Source organism: Sander lucioperca, chromosome 2 (assembly GCF_008315115.2).
Source record: "Sander lucioperca isolate FBNREF2018 chromosome 2, SLUC_FBN_1.2, whole genome shotgun sequence".
Taxonomy (NCBI): domain Eukaryota; kingdom Metazoa; phylum Chordata; class Actinopteri; order Perciformes; family Percidae; genus Sander; species Sander lucioperca.
Window position 1 is genome coordinate 40085533 of NC_050174.1, and position 19028 is coordinate 40104560.

Here is a 19028-nt window from a genome sequence, read left to right on the forward strand (position 1 = left end):
AAACCTCACGCCACTTACATACGCTACGGTGTAAGTTCTGCATAGAGCCCCCGCAGAGGCATAAATCCTGCTTGTGTGTGTGTGTGTGTGTGTGTGTGTGTGTGTGTGTTTCAGCTTTGTCTATGCAGTAGTGCTGAACACAGAGCATACTTCTAATTCTTTTGTTTGACTCATGTCAAATATTGAAATTTTGTCCAAATTGTGTTTATTAAATCAATAAAACCTGAAATCATCAAGTGAAAAAATCCCATTATCCAATGATACAGCCCAGTATATTCTAAATAGAAACAGCCTTAATTTCAGCTGGAAGCGTGCTAAAACATAATTGTAATTGTAACGCAGGCATTAAAGATCTGTGTATGACATAATAGTTTGCATACAGTATAGCTCTCCAGCAGCAGGTTTAATCCAATCCATGACTCATCACGTGAACATCAGTCTGTTGTTTTCCCCAATCAGCTACCATTGCTTTCCTCAATATCTTCACTTTATAAAGCACTCAAAAAAAGCTTTGGATGCTCCATCAGGTTAAAGGTTAGCTGCTCTTAATTCTTGCTAGTCAAAAAGTGTTTTGGCTTTCCACATCGCCCTTTCTCCTTGTTATTCATCCACAGTACAATACAGCAGGGTCTGGTAGATTTCAGCCCTGCTTAAGGCATTAGCTCGGAGAGATTATCCCACCAGCTGAACGCTCGGTCACCAGCAGCACGCATCCTCTCATACATCACTCCGGCGGACACGTGTCTGATATGTGGCCTGTTTTACCACCTCTGATCAGGCTCACAGAGGGACCTCTGCAAGCACTGAAATGTGACTCTGACCTTTGTATTATTTTCTGTAAGAGAATAACTGAAACCTGTCACATGTACAAATGCACTTGCATTTGATTTAATATTAGATTTTTTTAGGATGCATTTTGACATCTGTCCAGACACAAGAAATAACTCTATTTGATTTTTTATGTTTTTGTCTGTTGATCAATGTACAATGTTGCTGCTAAAAAACAATACATAAAAATGAAATGGAATTAATTTGATAGTTTTTCTCCTTTAACAATTAATGTGATTGTTGCAACCAAACACAGATTTTATTAATAAAGCACATTGTATTACAAGTAAACTCACATGTAACATGTACAGAATAATTTAAGAAAAATGCAACAATAAAAAGACAAAAGTATAGGTAAAAAGTTGAGAAAAGGTGTGGGACACACCGTCGCCTTGGTGTGTCAGGGACTTAAAAGTTATGATTGATTTGACTGAACATTGTTGGTCTTAGAGCCATTCTTGTCTTCCTTCATTTGCAGATAATTGCAGATGTTGATATTTGATTGTTAATTTTGCCATGACAGGGGGCAGGGGTGACCCTTTTATCTACCCATTTGCACAGTGACAGAACATAAAAGATTTCATTCATAACTTTCAGTTTGTGTTGATTTCAGCAGCCCCTTTGGACAAAAACAGTAGTGTTTTTACCACACCTGCTGTTGTAAAGGTCTAGGAGTTAGCGTTACGGGGAGGTCATATAGTTGCGATGAATGTTTTGCTCAGACAGAAAATCAATCATTTACAATAAGAGAATACGTTACAGATGGAAGGAGGACGTAATTTAATGTCGGTTAATGGCATACAACCACATTGTGCAATCTAAAGTTATTTTATGAATGAAATAGACATATAACATACCTGAGGGCCAATTTGGGTCAGTTTTGAATCATTTACAATTGTCTCCATCTGTTGAAAGCCCAACCGATTGTGACTTGGATTTCGCCCGTTGTCTTTCACTTTCCCTTTTAGCTTTTAGTTGTTCTTCATTTAATGTCCTTTTCTGTGATTGCCCTGCCCCAGTATTACTACAGCAGATAACTTCTAAAATAAAATTAAAATACAATTAGACCTATATAAAGAAATCTCCTGCTACCCTTTACCTGGTTGGATACAATAACACAGGCTTACCCGGTGTTGAGCCAAAATCTGTGACCCATCAGAATGTGTGCTCTGTAGCTCCGTCTACCTGCCGTAAATCATTTTGTGATCAGACCGGGCTAAAAACTATATAAAAATAGCATTCTTTTCACTGTCAGTCTCGTTTACTGTTACAGGTCATACTCATTTATGATCATCAGATGGAAAATTACAGTTTCAGAAACATTTAAAAGTTACATATAGTCACTTTAAATAACAAGTTTGTCCTGCTGAGATAAAAAAAAAAAAAAGAAAAAAAAAAAAAAAAAAAAATACTCTTTAATATACTTTGTTGCAAAACAAACTCCACACAAATAAAAGCTAGACACCACATCCCCACCAGCCTCGGTGATTATGCTCAAAGTCTGAGTCTTAGCCTGTACTTAAAGGGATACTTTGCCAATTTTAATCCAGCTCTGTGTCATCTTTGTGTGGGCAGTCATGGAGAAGTTCCAAAAACAAATGTAAACTAAACTGTCCATTTACCCATACAAACAGTCATTAGCCTCAAACAGATCAGTGTCCTTACACAGCTCCTCCCTGGGGAACCATCAGGTATTAATGTAGCATGTGTATCCACTTAGTCTGTCTCATGGTAAGTGCTCTGTACAGGCTTGTGAGGGGATTTCAAACAGGCTTTGACATTTCTCTCACACACTTTTTACACGTTTTGCGGCATGAACAGCTTGTAAACATTGAACAAAATGGCTATACACTGGACAAAATAAAAATAAATGTGCGATAATATATAGTATATTACAGTATATCACCCCCATCACCAAATCAACGTTTGCCTACCCAGATCACAAAACTTTATCGCTGCATTTAATACAATTCACCATGGCATTTTAATCAATTGAGTAGTGAAGTGGTTAGGTCTCTCTGGTGTAGTGCTTTGCCGGTTTTGCTCATACTTGTCAGGATAAAGGTTTGTTGTTAGTTTAGGTGATTTTGTGTCACAGACATTTGATATTGATTATGACATGGGTGTGGGAAGCATTGTTAATTTGGGTGTGACAATCTTAATGGGGGTCTGTAATTGTCTGTTTTCTGGTGCTTTTAATAGGTGTTAAACAGATGTTTACCACTAATGTGGTGAGGCTGCTCCTTTGGTATTAAACAAATAAATTAAACACCTATCTTTTTAATCATGCTTTTCATTTGGGATAATCCAATTTTGTCAAATCTTTTTTTTTTTTATTTTGTATTTATATACACTACCAGTCCAAAGCTTGGACACACTTTTTCATTCAAGTGAATGGTAAAGTGAGTCCAAACTTTGACTGGTACTGTACATTTTTCCTGTTGGTTATATACATTTTTCACCTACATTCTAAGGAAGTGTTGCAGTAGAGGCACATATGTATTCTTAATCTATTCCCCTCTCTCTGTGACTTTATGTAGCATCATTGGGAGTCTCTTTCACAATGTCAGGCCATTCACACAGGTATTGTCAGAGCCCGATTGGCACTAGACCAACGAGGCCACTGGGCTTTCTGTGAGCCTCAGCTCCGCCAAGCTGGCACGAGTGACACACAAGGCAAGCTGTGCTGACAGCCTAAGACAAATGACCTGTTAACGATCTCTCTCTCTCTCTCTCTCTCTCTCTCTCTCTCTCTCTCTCTCTCTCTCTCTCTCTCTCATCACATCTCACACTTTTGGGCTGTGATTGAATGAGCGTATTGATCTCCCTTAGTGAGAATATGCATTTAAACCTAATTTAAATAACGGAATTACCTTAAAAAGGCAATAGACTTTTATAGAGCTGCATACTAAAATGACATGAACACATCTCCAGGTGGCATAATGTAATTGCTAATTGCATCAGTGACTCACACATTGGCATTTCAAGACACTTTGGCATTTCGAGACTCCTGTGGTACATTGTGTGAGATCTCACAGCTGTTGTTTTAAGTTTTTCTTAAAACATTCCTCATTTTCAAAATATTATTTTTTGTTCACTTTTCAGTTTCTGAGACACAGAACTACAATGCTATCTTAAAACAAATTAGTTATATCAATGGTTTCAAAACCTTTTTTTTTTTTCATGCCCACATTTGGAGGCCAAAAATATTTTACGCCCTCCACAACAAGTAAATTGATTTCATTTTGGAGTAGAGCCCCGACCGTTGTGGGCTTTTGAGATCAATACGATACCGATTTTAGAGGGGAAACATTCACCTATTATCAATTTGGCGGCCAATATAGTAAATTTTCGAGCAGGAATTAAAATTGACCTTTTCCATGTGAATTGTGTACCAATTATGCAACATAATGCTTATATAAAGGTACTCAGAAGGCTTCTTTCCTAAATAAATACCTTTTTATTAAAGAATATTTACCAATATTATATATTATGTACAATGTATTACATTGTCAACCAATTCTAGAAATGAACACCAAGAAAATAAAGAAGTAAAAAGAAGAAATAGCTAAATAATGATCATGTTATCAGTCAGTTGCTGACTATTTAAATAAATAATGAACAAAAATAAAATATGACACCATTTTTAAATCACCCCAAGCATCTTTGTCTGCATTATATGTAGTGCTGGGTACCAAATTCAATACTTTTTAGGCACCGAATTGCCTCTAAAGTATCGAAAAATGCCTTGTCATTCAATACCCAATTTCAATACCTAAGGAGTAAATGTCATTAGCGTCAGTGAGCCAATAAGCATGCAGCATGCTTCTACCAAGATCTAATAATGCTGCTGATTGGCTGTCTAATGTTACACGTAGAAGCAGGCAGGAAAAACTACGTTATGCACAAAGAGGGTTTACATAGAGCTGAGAAATAAATAAAAAAGAGTTTTGCCATAATGTGTAATGTTGTAATTGCTTTTTGATTTATAAAATTAGTATGGAAAAAAGTATCGTTTAGGAACCGGTATTGAAGTCACAGTATTGGTATCGGTACCAGTATCGAAAACTTTTGAACGATACCCAGCCCTAATTATATGTTCTGTAAAAAAAGGTTTTCATATTGGAAAACATATGATACACACTGTCAAGAACAACTGTTTCTTATGTGCAAATGCAAAAGTAAAATTTTGCCCAAACTGCCAGAGACACAAACCTCTCCTGCTATTTGCTAATTAGTAGTGCAACATTATAGTGACTACAAAATATATAATGAAATGCAGTGCTTGAAGTGGACAAAAAAAGGCGCTGGTACTCTCTTGCATTGGCAAATCATTATGACATTTGAGATTTCTACAGTGAAAAACAAAACTTGGAGATATTGCATTAAATGTATGTATTTATTTAAACAAGTCGGATGCTGCTACATGTTTTGCAGCCCAGTTTGTTATCTTTAAAAACGAGCCAGCTGTTCGTGGAGCAAAAATACATAATTTGTTCCCTTGACCAACAGTCAGGCCATCCATGTGTTTCGTTACTCACGTTATTGTTGACGTCGGTGTCATTGACTAGGTAACGTTAAGGTTGGTAGCTGCAGACTCCTCATTAGCACTAGCTGTTCCGCTCACATCAACGTTAACGTTAGTTTGAAGCTCATGAATTGTACCTGATGTTTCTGGTTGGACTTGGACCTCTGTTGATGTGTCTGGCTCTGGCACACATGTTCTTTTAGTACCTTTCTGAAGCCAGGCTAACATACCGACTTACAAACTCGACACACTTCTTTTTAGTTTCTAGGTTTTCAGCAGTGAAACATCTGTTACAGTCAGGCTGCAGGCATCATAAAGCTTTTCTGAACTGAGGTAAGTCACGTAGTGCCCTCTGGGTAGTGTAGTTTATGTAATGTTAGGGTCAATCTCTCTGACACTGACGCTTTCTCTGTCAGTGGTAGAGTACCGGCTACATGCGAGAAGTAGCGGTACGCAAGAAAAAGTGCAGGTACGCTTAAGAGTAAAATGTAGAAGTGCCGGTACAGCGTACTGGTGAGTACCGGCCCACTTCGAGCACTGATGAAATGTACTGTAGTGTTATATATGTAGTATATCCTACCCACAATTTATACCAATTATACACATACATATAGCATATGCCACAAAATATAATATACAGTAAAATATAATGTAAAGTATTTGTTGCAATCCAGACCAAGATCGAGCAAGATAGGCCTAATGTTTCGAATTTGACCGACATGTTGGCTTTGTTTAGCCTACCTTTTTTTCTTTATTGTTAAACATCTGACCATCTTTTACTTCACACTGAATTCTGAAAAAACTCCTGCTAACCTGAAAAACTTTTGAATCTTCATCTCTTCCAAATGAATCAGATTCACAGACCATTCTGCAAGGAAAGCACAGGTGGCGTTAACACCATTAACTAGGTGACTGTTCAAGCAATAATTGCAGTGCAGTGCAGCAATCAATGGTGCTATTGGTAACACCTGTGATTGTCAGTGTCTGCTGTGATTTTGAAGTGACCACTGGATGGCAGAGATAAACAAATTCAGTGTAATAGTGCTGATTGCTATGGCTAACGTGTTAGCAAAAAAGTAACAGAACAAAGAGCAACATTTGTATTAATTTAGAGTTGTGCTTCCATCCATCTAAGAGTTTAAAATGCACTCATATTTTATCTCTATTGTTGTCTCGACCAACTGCTTTTAACCTGCTATGATGCTACTCTTTACCACCTAGCTTAATTGCCAACTTCACCTGCTATTTGGTGCTAGGTAGTATACAGTCTGCTTTTCTGAGTTTTGTTTGCTAGACATTTAAGGTTTTATACAAAACATTCAACCATACAGTCTTTATACAGTTAACATTAAGATTTTTGAACACAAAACAAATGTAGTTTATAAAATATGTTTTATTAATTAAACTACCCAACAATATAACAAATCTAGCTGAAAGGATTAGACAAATAGACACAGAACGGTTTGAATCGTTTCCATTTCCTAAAATGTGAGAATTTTTCTGCAATGAGTATTTACTTTTATTACTTAAAGTACATTTTCCTGATGATACTTACATGCTTTTACGTAAGTACATTTTCAATGCAGGACTTTTACTTGTAACGGAGTATTTATACAGTGTGGTATTAATACTTTACTTAAGTAAAGAATCAAAATACTTCTTCCACCGCTGATTACACAAAGACATTAAATTCAGTGTCATTATATAAAATAATGTTTGGAGCTTAAATGGATGATTACCCTGTTATCTAAAGGTAGTTAACTTACAATTAATTTGTATGATCTGTAAGAGGTGAAGTGTTTGTTTTCTTTTAACCATAAACACTGTGATGAAGTGGCCTTGGGTAGAAAACACAGTTACTGAAATAATTCTGGTTCACTGTTTGTCACAAGAAATGGGTATCATAAGCAATGCATCTGTCCACCCACAGTACAAAACATTAACCATTATATTTTATATTTATGTGTTTAGCAGACACTCCTTGTTGCTTGTTGATTCACACAGAATATTTTTGTCTACCTACACCACCCAGTGCCAATATAGACACATGGTTTCATATTTTAATAATGGGCTTTTCTCTACAGTGAAGCAGGATGTGCTGTTGATGTCTACTTGTTTACAACAATTCCAAATTGAATTTTCTTCATTAAGGATAATTGTTTACTGGCCTATTAAAATCCCAACTTTTGACACACAACGCTAATGCATTCATCAAGCACCAGGACGTCAGCCGAGGTTCAATATTAATAAATTCTATTTTATATATTTATTTTTTTCACAGTTGTAAGATAGTGGAAAATATCCAGTGTTGCATTTGATACATTAATGATCTACTGTACATATATTCTTTGTTCTCCATTTATCTAGGTATTGGTCTCTGAACACAAAATACAGTAAGGCAGATGTTTTAAGCAGTTCTGGTATCTGTTTATGCTATCTTTTTATGTATTACCACAAAGTTAAAATGATATATTGTGTGTTTTACATAAAGCATTTGAGATGTTCTACCTTACATCAGTTAAGTTAGCCTTAAAGCACAGATAATAAACATTTCTGCAAGAGAAGACAGAAGGGAAGAAGCAGCATATGTGCAGGTTAAAAAAGCAATCTTAGGAGGTTCATAAAACCACCCTACCCCCCAAAACAATTAAATAATGGAGAAGAATGGTACAAAAACCACAATGCAGAAAGAGAAGCAAGAAAAAAATTAAACAAATATACATATCTTGTGACTAATCTATGTTTTCTCATTTTCTCTTCCAGTGAAGAAAGCGAAACTACACGGGCCTCCAGGTACAGTAAGAGCTAACCATCATGTTGAATATTTTTTGATGTTTGAACATGGAGAGGTGTGGTCGTCATAATAAGAGGGACAGCCGTGTGTGATTTTTCTCATTAATAGTCTGATTTATCTGCTGCTAGAGCTGGGAGGAGGTAGTGGCCTTAAGACTATACAAATTTAAGTTTCTTCATTTAGGCTGTATATTGTCTTTAAGAAAAAATACTGTAGCACAACATACTCATTTAACAAGTTTCTCTAAGTTCTGAAAAAAAGACTGTGTCATTTCTTTTTTAAAGCTGTGACTTCCCCCTTAGTGCCTGAGGTTCAGTACCAATACCTAAACAATACTTCAACAAGAGAGCCTACATCCATGCTTTCAGCATGTATACTGTTCATATTGTTCACCGTCTTAGTTTAGTGTGTTGACAGGCTAATATTTGCTAATTAGCACTAAACACAAAGTGCAGTTGACGCTGCTGGGAATGTGATCACCAAAGTTATTACAATTCATTCTGAGGGGAATAGTTGTCGAACCATTTCACTTAAAACTTCAAATGTTAACCTCGTGGTGACAATACAGGAAAAGTGAGGGGATCACCAAAGTCGATAGCATTCATCATCTGGGAACCATGAATGTCTGAACCAAATTCCATGGCAATCTATAAAATAGTTGTTGACATATTTTAGTCTGGAATTGCTATTCATAAAGCCATGCTGCTAGCCTGACAAAAGAGAAAAGTTTATGAGTAAAGACATGTTTCTATTTTAAACTTCACAAGCCTATACTCATGGGAAAAACAGCATCAATTGTTTGTTAAACGCCTAATGTATACATTTTTATGTCATGCAACATGGATTTGCAAATGATGTTGTCTAAAGAAGCAAAGGTGGAAATAGTGTTTAGTTGTTAAAGTGATACAAAAGCTCTTAGGAAGAAGGTCAGAGTGGACAGTTGGGCACACAACATGTCTGACTTGCACACTGGAGACTGCTATTCATTAGTTTGTTGGTTATTTTAACCCACACCACAACCATTACCTATCTTGGCCTTTAGATATGCGGACTTTTGCATATGCATATTTAGCTGAGCTTCCTTTGAGCAAGGTATTGATGTCCCACAAAAGTTCATCTGAGCTCTCAACTGGTCAGAGTGTAGTTGCACTCTCCAGATGTTAGTGTTTATATGGCTGCCCTTTACCTGTCCCTGGGCAGTTTTTCTTGCTAAGCCCATGTTTGAATCTCTCCTTGGTCATGTACTTGGATGTCCTCAGTAGATATGTCACAAAGGAGAACAACAGCTGAAAAGATTTTTCAAGCAGTTCCTCTTCGGGGATGAAGCATCAACAATTCAGCAGCCAGGCAAAAGTGAAACTGCGTCTTCCCATCCACCTTTCTTTCCTTTTTTTTTATCTCTTTGCTGTCTGCAGCTGTTTGTCCCATTTTCTCTCCAGGCGATGATGAGGGGAGAACAACAGCGATGAGTATAGTCAAGCCAGAGGAGGAGAGAAGAAAATCAATAGATCATCATATACAAAGGGCCACCTGCTAGCCTGAAATGACAATCTGTCATCCCGGCATAAAGGAGAAGATGGAGACAAATCCCTCAGTGTCTTTAGGAGACAGAGACAGACTCCAGATACAGGAGATGATATGTCATTGGCTGCCTCTGGCTTCCGATCGCAGAGCAGATTTTAAGAGCGGAAGAAAGAGATTTGATTGGCCTCCCCTGGGTTCATAGAACAGGACATGAGTAATGGTGTTGCTACAGTACAGTCAGAGCGACTGTACAGAAGAGATGCCTCCCTTTGAATGTTATACAGTTTAACTAATTTATAATACCAAACAAATTGCTGAGTTGACTGTAAAAGGAAACTGGTCTGTTGCTTGTATCTTGAAACTCTTTGATTGAGTAGCAGTAGTTTAAGAAGTATATAGAGAAAAGTGGGGCTTGAGCTATTATATAGCTACTTGATACGATATATTGTAAATCGCCTGACAAACACAGGAAGAAATGGAAGTCTTTGTCTGGAAAAAACTTTTTGGACCTAAAATAACATACCTACTCCCTCAGGGCTATAACACCCAGTCAAGTAGGTGATAGAGAGTATACCCTGAATGGAGTTCTGTCGTCTGACATGATTATTAGTCTCAGGTCAGACACAACCAGTAGAGTTTGTCCCACTCTAATGCCCCAGTTTGGGAAACATGATCTGATTTATCTTAACAGTAAAAAGCAGTAGATTCTTTGCCTGGGGGAGCTAGCTGCTGTCCCAAAGCCCTCCTGAAACCCCACTGGTGAACAGCCCCCTGAGAAATGTTGGCTGGTATATGTGTCACTTTATTAGAAGATTTAAGGCATATTATTCTGTTTTTAGCCTTGCTATAACTGTGGTTCTAGAGATGTTGATGTCAAGTAGTCTTCTGGTCTGTTGGTCCAAAGCTTTGGATTCCCATGTTATTTGGTACAGACATATTCATGCTCTCCATAGAATGCATACTAATGACTTTGTTGAATCCCTACATTTTTCATCTAGCACCACAAGCTGGTCAAACCCCTTAAACAATTGTCAAATTCTGCTAACTGCTAACAACTCTGAGATGTAAAAAGTTACATTTAAAAACTTTGTACCAAAGAAATAATGTCAGGAAATATTAGCAGTGTCAGCTATAAGCATCACTTTTTATCACTAGAAGCAAGTGATACACTATATATATATATATATATATATATATATATATATATATATATATATATATATATATATATATATATATATATGTGTATATATATATATATATATATGTATATATGTATATATGTATATGTATTTCTTTTTTTTGGTCGACCAACCCTTAGTAGACATCAAGTAATATCCAAAATAACCATATTTCTTCAATAATGCTAAATTGTTTGGGTTATTATTATTATAGATTTTTTGTGGGCCAAATGTTGCTTTTATTTGAGATGCAGCACACTGGATAACAGTTATACTGTAACTCAAAGGGAAGAGATCTGTGCCAGAATATGTACTGTAATTCACCTTCAGTTATAAAGTTAGAAACAACTTAAGATGTTCATGTGGAAGGTGATCCATTTCACAGCAATGCTAGCAGCTCATTTAATGGAACACGTTTCTCTGGTTTAAGGGATGGAACTCATTGATATCAGCTGATATCTGCTTTTTGGTCATAACACCACTTAGCATACTTGCAAATCTCTGGATTAGAGGTTTATGAAGTGGGGATTTAATCCGAGGGAAACTAGTTTGAATCTCAATCTGCTTTCGAAAAACAATCCTCACAGAAAATGTGAATTAGAAAAAAAATTGTCCTTACAAGATTGCATTCAGGGGAGCTTCAGAGTAGTAGATGGCTGGTTCTGCTGGGTAAAATTGGTGTGAATTTATTTTTATTTTGTATGTGGTTGTATCTGTTTTGGTTTCTTTTTTTGTTTGAGTGCTGTGAAAAATTTGGGCTGTACTTGTTATAGTAATCATTAACCGTGAACAAAAGGCCTGTCTTCAGGTGGGTTTGAACAGGTAATTGTCCAAAATCATTTCGTTTTTTATACCTGACATGTTGCTCTACTGCAGTAGTGGCTATCCTGCTGTGCTCTGCAGCCTAATGAATGCTGATGAGTCCCTGGCAATAATGAGACAATGGTGTTGTTGGTGTAATAAGGCAGCCCTGTCTCAGCACAGCTTTGACTGCTGTGCTGTCTGACTTGCATTCTGTCTGTTGCTTATTGCGGACTGCAACAATTTCTCCTGAGTCACCTTAGTTTATGTGTATACTGAGTAGCCATTCTAGAAGACACTTTTACTGTGTTCTTCCTAAAATAAGTTGACAGACCCCCAACAACATGGAATGGACACAGAGTAACATTAATTATTTGTCCACCCAATTAAGGTAATTCCAATATTCATCACTTTAAACTCTGTTTTGGACTCTACCAACTCCTGAATAAAATATCTAGCTCTTTAGTTGCCTAATATTCGTCTGTCATCACCAGCTAAATTTGCAGAAAGACTTTGTCACCATTTAGTGCTGGCCAGGTAGTCTATAGTTTATTAGAGCTTGTTTGCTGAAAACAGCTGTCGGCTGAGGCTCGAAACAGGTTTGATAAGAGCAGAAAAGACTACAATAAAGGCCATTTTAAAGCAAAACAATGATCTTATAGAGGCTAACAAACCCTGTAAAGCTGCAGAGATTTTTTTGTGGTGGGTTCGTCACTACAAGCGACCCCTTTCACATTACATGTAGTCACTTGATGTCAATATAGGAATATTAATCGTGATCAGAAAATGTGAATGTAAAGCAGGATGTGCTGTTGATGTTAAAAAATATGCAGCTTAAATGAAAAGAAAACATATTGTCTGTTTGCACTTAACAATTTTGTCTCAGTTCAATATCTCCTTCAGCTTCCTTCATCCACCAAAAGCTCTCCTATGCTCACTCTCCATTCACTTTCCAGGCCTCCTCCATTCCCTCCCATAATAGAGTATTCATTACTGTAGACAGCCTAGTAAATGTCATCTCGCCTGGCCGCGCTGCACACGTCCATGTGTAACTGAATATAACTTATTTATTTTCATAAGTCATTGCGACTTAATTATAAATGACACTTGCTGCTCCCCAAGAGGGTCCCACTGCATGCTGGGATATGTCCTCCCAGTTGCTGCTTACTGGAAGGTGTGTGTGTGTGTGTGTGTGTGTGTGTGTGTGTGTGTGTGTGTGTGTGTGTGTGTGTGTGTGTGTGTGTGTGTGTGTGGGTGTGTGTGGGTGTGTGTGGGTGTGTGTGTGTGTGTTTGTTTTTGTCCTTTGTGGGTAGTGTGTGTGCGCGCAAGCATGCATGCATTTATGGAGGTCTGCTAAGTGTCATCTTTGATGACAACCCTGGTGGTGTCAAAGGAAGTAGATTCCGAATATAGACGATGGCTCAATTCTTTTAAAACGTTTCCTCCGTTTTTACGTTTTTTGTTTTTTCTTTCTTTCGTTGCTTGTCCAGTTGTTGTGTTTTCCTAATTCTTCCTTACCACTGTTAGCTCAGGCAGTAAATGGGGCTGTCTGCACCCTGCCAGTCCCCTCGTTCCCTTAATCACAGACCTGGCAACCCCCTTAAGTGAATGATGGATTATTCCTGATTAACCATTTCACCCCCCTGTCTTTTGCCTTCGTCATTACTGCTTAGCTCTGCAGGGCAGGGGGACATATGGGCCACACACTTGACATTTCATTTGATAAAAGGATACAATTTATGTACAATATTAAGAAATTATTTTCCCACAAGAAGATGGTGGTGCACCTAAACCTTAAAGGAAGACGCCGACTTATTGGGACTTTAGCTTATTCACCGTAACCCCCAGAGTAAGACAAGTTGATACATACCCTTCTCGTGTCCGTGCGTGTTGTAACTCTGTCTGACGGTTTTACCGGTAGCTTAGCCTAGCACAGATCCTGAAGGTAACTGGTTCCAACTAGCCTACTGCTCCGAATAAGTGACAAAATAACGCCAACATGTTCCTATTTACATGTTGTGATTTGTAGAGTCACAGCGTGTACAAATAACAAGGTCACATGAGACACAGCAGTCTTCTAACCGCAAACAAACCGGGAACTATATTCTCAGAAAGGCTTGCTGCAAAGCAAATCACTCCGCCCAAGTAGCAGAAGTAGCAGAGCTTCACCTTTCTGAGGTGACACGCTGTGACTCTACAAATCACAACATGTAAAGAGGAACATGTTGGCGTTATTTTGTCACTTATTCGGAGCAGTAGGCTAGTTGGAACCATTTACCTGCAGGTTCTGTACTAGGCTAAGCTACCGGTGGAACTGTCAGACAGAGTTACAACACGCACGGACATGAGAAGGGTATGTATCGACTTGTCTTACTCTGGGGGTTACGGTGAATAAGCTAAAGTCCCAATAAGTCGGCGTCTTCCTTTAATAACTTCCTGAATTTATGCAGAAATAAAGGACATACATTTGTTTATAGATTCATCAAGAATTCATCAGGACTCAGAGCTTAATGAATCCACTTATCTTACAACATGGAACCACATACTGTACAAATTGGAAAATTGGTATCAGAACCAAACCCTGACCCGTATAGTATTAATTTATGCAGGTGAATGATCACGTCCCTAAACACATGCCCGCAGGTCTGCTGGCCCTTTTCACAAGAAAGTGGTTGTAAGATTGAGAACAAAGAGATGTACTAGGAAACACAAATACACACACCAACACTGCATAATATGCTCTTTCAGTGTTGTGTAAATTGGGCTCTCTGTCCATGTGAAGAGTGGGCTACTTGAGGCAGGTAATCAAGCAGGGATTAGGTGGTTGGTTGCTCAAACCTCCTTGGTTTATGCTGATTATGCTGATCACTGTGAGTAAGATGGAAGGACACACAAAGTTTTCTCTAAGCAATCAATAAGAGCAGTTTTTCAATGTTGTTTCACATTGATCAATGACATACCGATTCAAGAGTGGTCTCTTTAAGTCAACTTGCAACAACCTATTGTATACAGTTAGAGTAAAAGAGGACAAAGTTAAAGTGATTTATCCATTAAAATTAAAGTGCTCCACAGTGCCCACATTATGAAATAATAATCTCAGACCCCTTAATGACAACAAGGAGGAACTTCCAGAAAAAAGAGAGGGTTATTATCTTGGCACCAGCTGATCTCCGTAGAACAACCAAATAGATTTAACATGACTGAATATGAATACATTAAGCCTGGATCATGGACCAGCCTCCTAGAAAAGAATGGAAAGGGGTGTTGATTTCCTTTAATTTGACTTGCACTTCATCAATGCTGTCTGACAGTTTTGCACAAATATGCTGTCCACAGTGGTATATGGTCTTTCCACTGATTTAAAGAAGAGAGCTTAATGTATTGCACAGGCTAAAATGAGCATGAACTCTGTGTTTTGTGGTCATTTCCTGCAGCTCTGTAGGGGATAATGTCTTTATCTCCTTTATATTAGAGTATATTATTACATTCTGCATGCAATCTTCTGTCTTACTGACTGTGTGTGTGTGTGTGTGTGTGTGTGTGTGTGTTTGTTTTTGTCCTATGTGGGTAGTTTTAATTATTTCTCCCCTGTCTTGAAAATCTCTCATGGCATTTTTTTTAGCCTTTGTTTATCTCCCCTTGAACTTCAGAGATGCTTCACTGCTCAAACAATAATGGCTATTTACTGTATTATGCAGAGAGGGAATTTATATTTCTTGTAGTTCAATCAATTAGTGAGATGGATCACCGGCGATTCGGGATGGTACAAGCAGGACAGGGACATTGGAATTTTTATAACATTTTTATGACATTACATTTTAAACATGGAAATGTATGCATTACAATAAATAAACAATTTTGTTCCCATAAAATCACATTATGTTTTATAAAGCATTAACAACTATTCAATCAAAATCCAAAATCTGAATAATTCTTTTTTTTTTCTTCTCATCTTTTTCAGACAAGTTCAACGCCTACGTAACTTTAAAAGTGCAAAATGTGAAGAGTACCACCATCACAGTCCGAGGGGGTCAGCCATGTTGGGAACAAGATTTCATGTTGTAAGTTTCACCCTGCTGCTGTTCTTTTTTAAATTTGTATTATTGTATCAACTTTTATCCATCATTGGGAATTATTAATATAGGCATAGACAATCCTTTTTTAGCTATCATTACATCAGTAATTTATTTTTAAGTAACTCACTTTAGTATTTTTCCCTTTTCTTTCAGCAGTGTTTTTGCTCTTTGCTATACAACTTAGCTGCATGCAGTATACATTTACTGAAACCTCATACATGTAGTGATGTTTATGTTTTGCCATCCACTGAAGGATTATATCTTCTGTAGGTTCAGATTTTTGAATTTAGAAGTTTTTTTTTGAAAATAGAAGCCAGTTTTCATTCAGCTTTTTTTTTTTTTTTTTTTTTTACCTTTTTCAGGTATGTATTTGTAGTATGAGGATAAAAATGACCAGGCTGTTCTCACTTACTGTTCCTACTTACGAAAAGTAATGCACTATTTAATTTGCAATTGTAATCTACGTAATTATGAGCCAGGATGCGCAGGGCTGCCTCTAAGGAGGAAGTCAGGCAACTTAGTATAAAGCGCGGCAAAGTGTTCGTAGAGAGGAGGTCAAGGTGGATGGATGGGTCAAACAAACACAGGAAGTACAACTACGGAACCATGGCACCAAGTTTGTGTAGCTGAAATGGTACGGGTTTCAGTTTTGACCACTGGTTTCCAGTTTCTTCCAGTTGCTTTTTACTTTTTGGCTCAGTGTCATTTATATTAGCAGCAACAGCTTGTTCTACACCAACCTCTTGGGATGTATTAGGACAAATGCAGAGAGAAATTGAAGCTTCGTAGTGTGTGTCAGACCTTAGATGAATTTAGGCCAGGTATCCACTGCTAGCTGACCTGCTAGCTGGCTATAATAGGCCTTACTGAAATTGAAAGGGAGCGTCAGCCGCCTGTGGGACTCCAGTCTGGCCGGCTGACACAGGCTACTAAATGGGAATTTTTGGTTGGAGTAGGTAGGATGGATGGAAAGTGAAATTACATGCCGAGCTCAGATAAGTGGATGAGTCAGTGATAAATCTAATGAATTGTCCAGTCCAGTCTGATTCCATGTGGGAGAAAAAGTGCAAATGTATCTGATGTAGAAATCCCACTTCAGAAATAGTGCTGCTCCTTGTGTCCACATCTATAAGGTATTATTTTGGCTGGGAATGTTTTTTATGGATGGTGTGATGTGGTCATCTGTTGGTAGAGAGACATGCAACCAGCGGAATAAAAGAAAGCACTATGTCAACCTAACAGGCTTAATCATGTTAGGTGACATGGCTTGTGTTTTCTGAACTGCATTTTTTTCTGTGCTCTAAAACTAAATTGTTTATAAAAATAAGGCTTTTTTTCAGCTAAATTGACTGGTACATTTTTCAGAGTGGTCTCTGGAGTTTTAACGGATAGAAATGTTGCTGGATTCACCGTTTGAAATGCAGTTTCGGGACGTTTTGGAGGTGTACCAGCTCTAACAAGACTTTTCTCCTGTTGCTGTTGTCCGTGCTGGTAGTGGGTTTGTGGATTTAAAATACATTTGTATTTATACTTGTGTTCAGTATGGTCGCAATGCATCCATGACCACCTCTGGAGGGGGTTTGGCTTATCAGATCACAATTTGTCCTCAGTGTGTTTTTGTGCACTTGTACTTTCATCTGGTCAAGCACTATCAGATTGCAATCCAGTCACCAAAACCACATATTAATGCAGGTCTAAATGGTGTTAAAGACTCAATAGCCATGCTAGTGGCTCTGTACGACTGTACATAGGCACAGCAATGCTTTGAGCTAAATGTTACCATCAGCATGCTAACATGCTCACAATGACAATTACAATGCTAATGCTGATGGTGTTTTGCAAAGAAAAATCTTAGTTTAGCATGTCAGCATGCTAACATTTACTAATTCAACACAAAGTACAGCTGAGGCTGATGGGAATGTGATTAGTTTTGCAGGTATTTGGTCATAATATAAGGTTTGGATAAATTAAAACTTTGACCTGACAGTAACACTAGATGAAAAGTTAAGATCACCAAGTTATTAGAGTTTATCCTGAGGAACATGAAGTCCGTACCAAATTCTAGGCAATCCATCCATTAGTTGTTGTGAAGCATCTCACTACAAACGTCAACCTCTTGGTGGCACTTAAAGAATTCAGTGGATCAGGGGTGGCCTCTAGCTCACCCAGTTAGAGTGTTCACCCCATGTTGGCTGAGTCCTGCAGCGGCCCGGGTTCGAATCTGACCTGCGGTCCTTTGCTGCGTGTCTTCCCCCATCTCTCTCCCCCTTTCATGTCTATCCACCGTCACTTAATAAAGGGAAAAGCCCCAAAAAATAATTTAAAAAAAAAAAAAAAAAAAAAAAAAGAATTCAGTGGATCACAAAAGTCATTAGAATCCAATCCAAGTCATGAATGGTTGGACAGAATTGTATGTCAATCCATCCAATAGCTCTGGAGATGGGACCAACCAACCGACTGAACAACATTGCCAAGCCGCTAGCATGGATGAAAGAAAGTCTCAAAAGTTTCAACCAAATTTAGCCCAGTTTTAACTTAGACGTCTAAATTTCTTTTGATAGATAGATAGATAGATGACTTTATTCAGGACACAATGGAAGCCCCATAGTACAGTAAAAAAAATAGACAATATATACAAAAATATAGCAATAAATGTATGAGCTATATGTGATATATTAAATCATATATGAAATATATGATTTTGAGCTGAAAATCACCAAATAAATTCTAATTGGGTGGCTGGATGCATGTCACAATGAAGGTGTGCTAATTCTATCGCTGCCTATTACAAGGTGTACTGTGCAGTAGTATATCACAGCTTGTCACTGTTTTTTGAAGTCCCTTTGTCAGTTTTTGAAGACTTCTGCTTGACTTGTTAAATCTGGCTTTGGAGTAGAGAAATACATTTTCTTTTATATTGATTTTTTTTAAGGTGGTTTTAATCTGTGCCATCATTTTTCTATTCTTTTTTTTTATTTTTGCTTTTTCAAGTCAAGCCTGTAACCTGACCTTTGATCCAGCTAAAGTTATTCTTTGCTTGTATTGTTCAGTACTGACAGTGCTTGACATGGTGCTTTAGGTACAGAGATAGAAAGAAACTCATCAAAACTTAACTGGCTAACTTACTTGGATATTGTTTTATTATATAATCCTGTTTTTTTCCTCAGATGTACTTCTGCCTACATGCATTTATCCTGTACTAATACTGCATTAGTAACTCAGACATTCTGTTTCTTAAACATTAAAGGTTAGAATTAAAATGAGTGATTTACTTGATTTAAAGTAAACCTTGAACA

General features: G+C 37.6%; 1 protein-coding gene across 12 annotated transcripts in view; it reads left to right on the forward strand.

Annotated features, from left to right (window-relative positions):
- Positions 1-19028, forward strand: part of LOC116053998 (protein unc-13 homolog B-like) — a 169719-nt gene that overhangs the window by 12740 nt on the left and 137951 nt on the right. For all 12 annotated transcript variants that reach the window (XM_035997398.1, XM_035997402.1, XM_035997410.1 and 9 more), the window contains exons 2-3: positions 8120-8149; positions 15618-15717. In XM_035997398.1, the coding sequence (XP_035853291.1) occupies positions 8120-8149; positions 15618-15717 (130 nt within the window). The remainder of the gene's footprint in view (positions 1-8119; positions 8150-15617; positions 15718-19028) is intronic.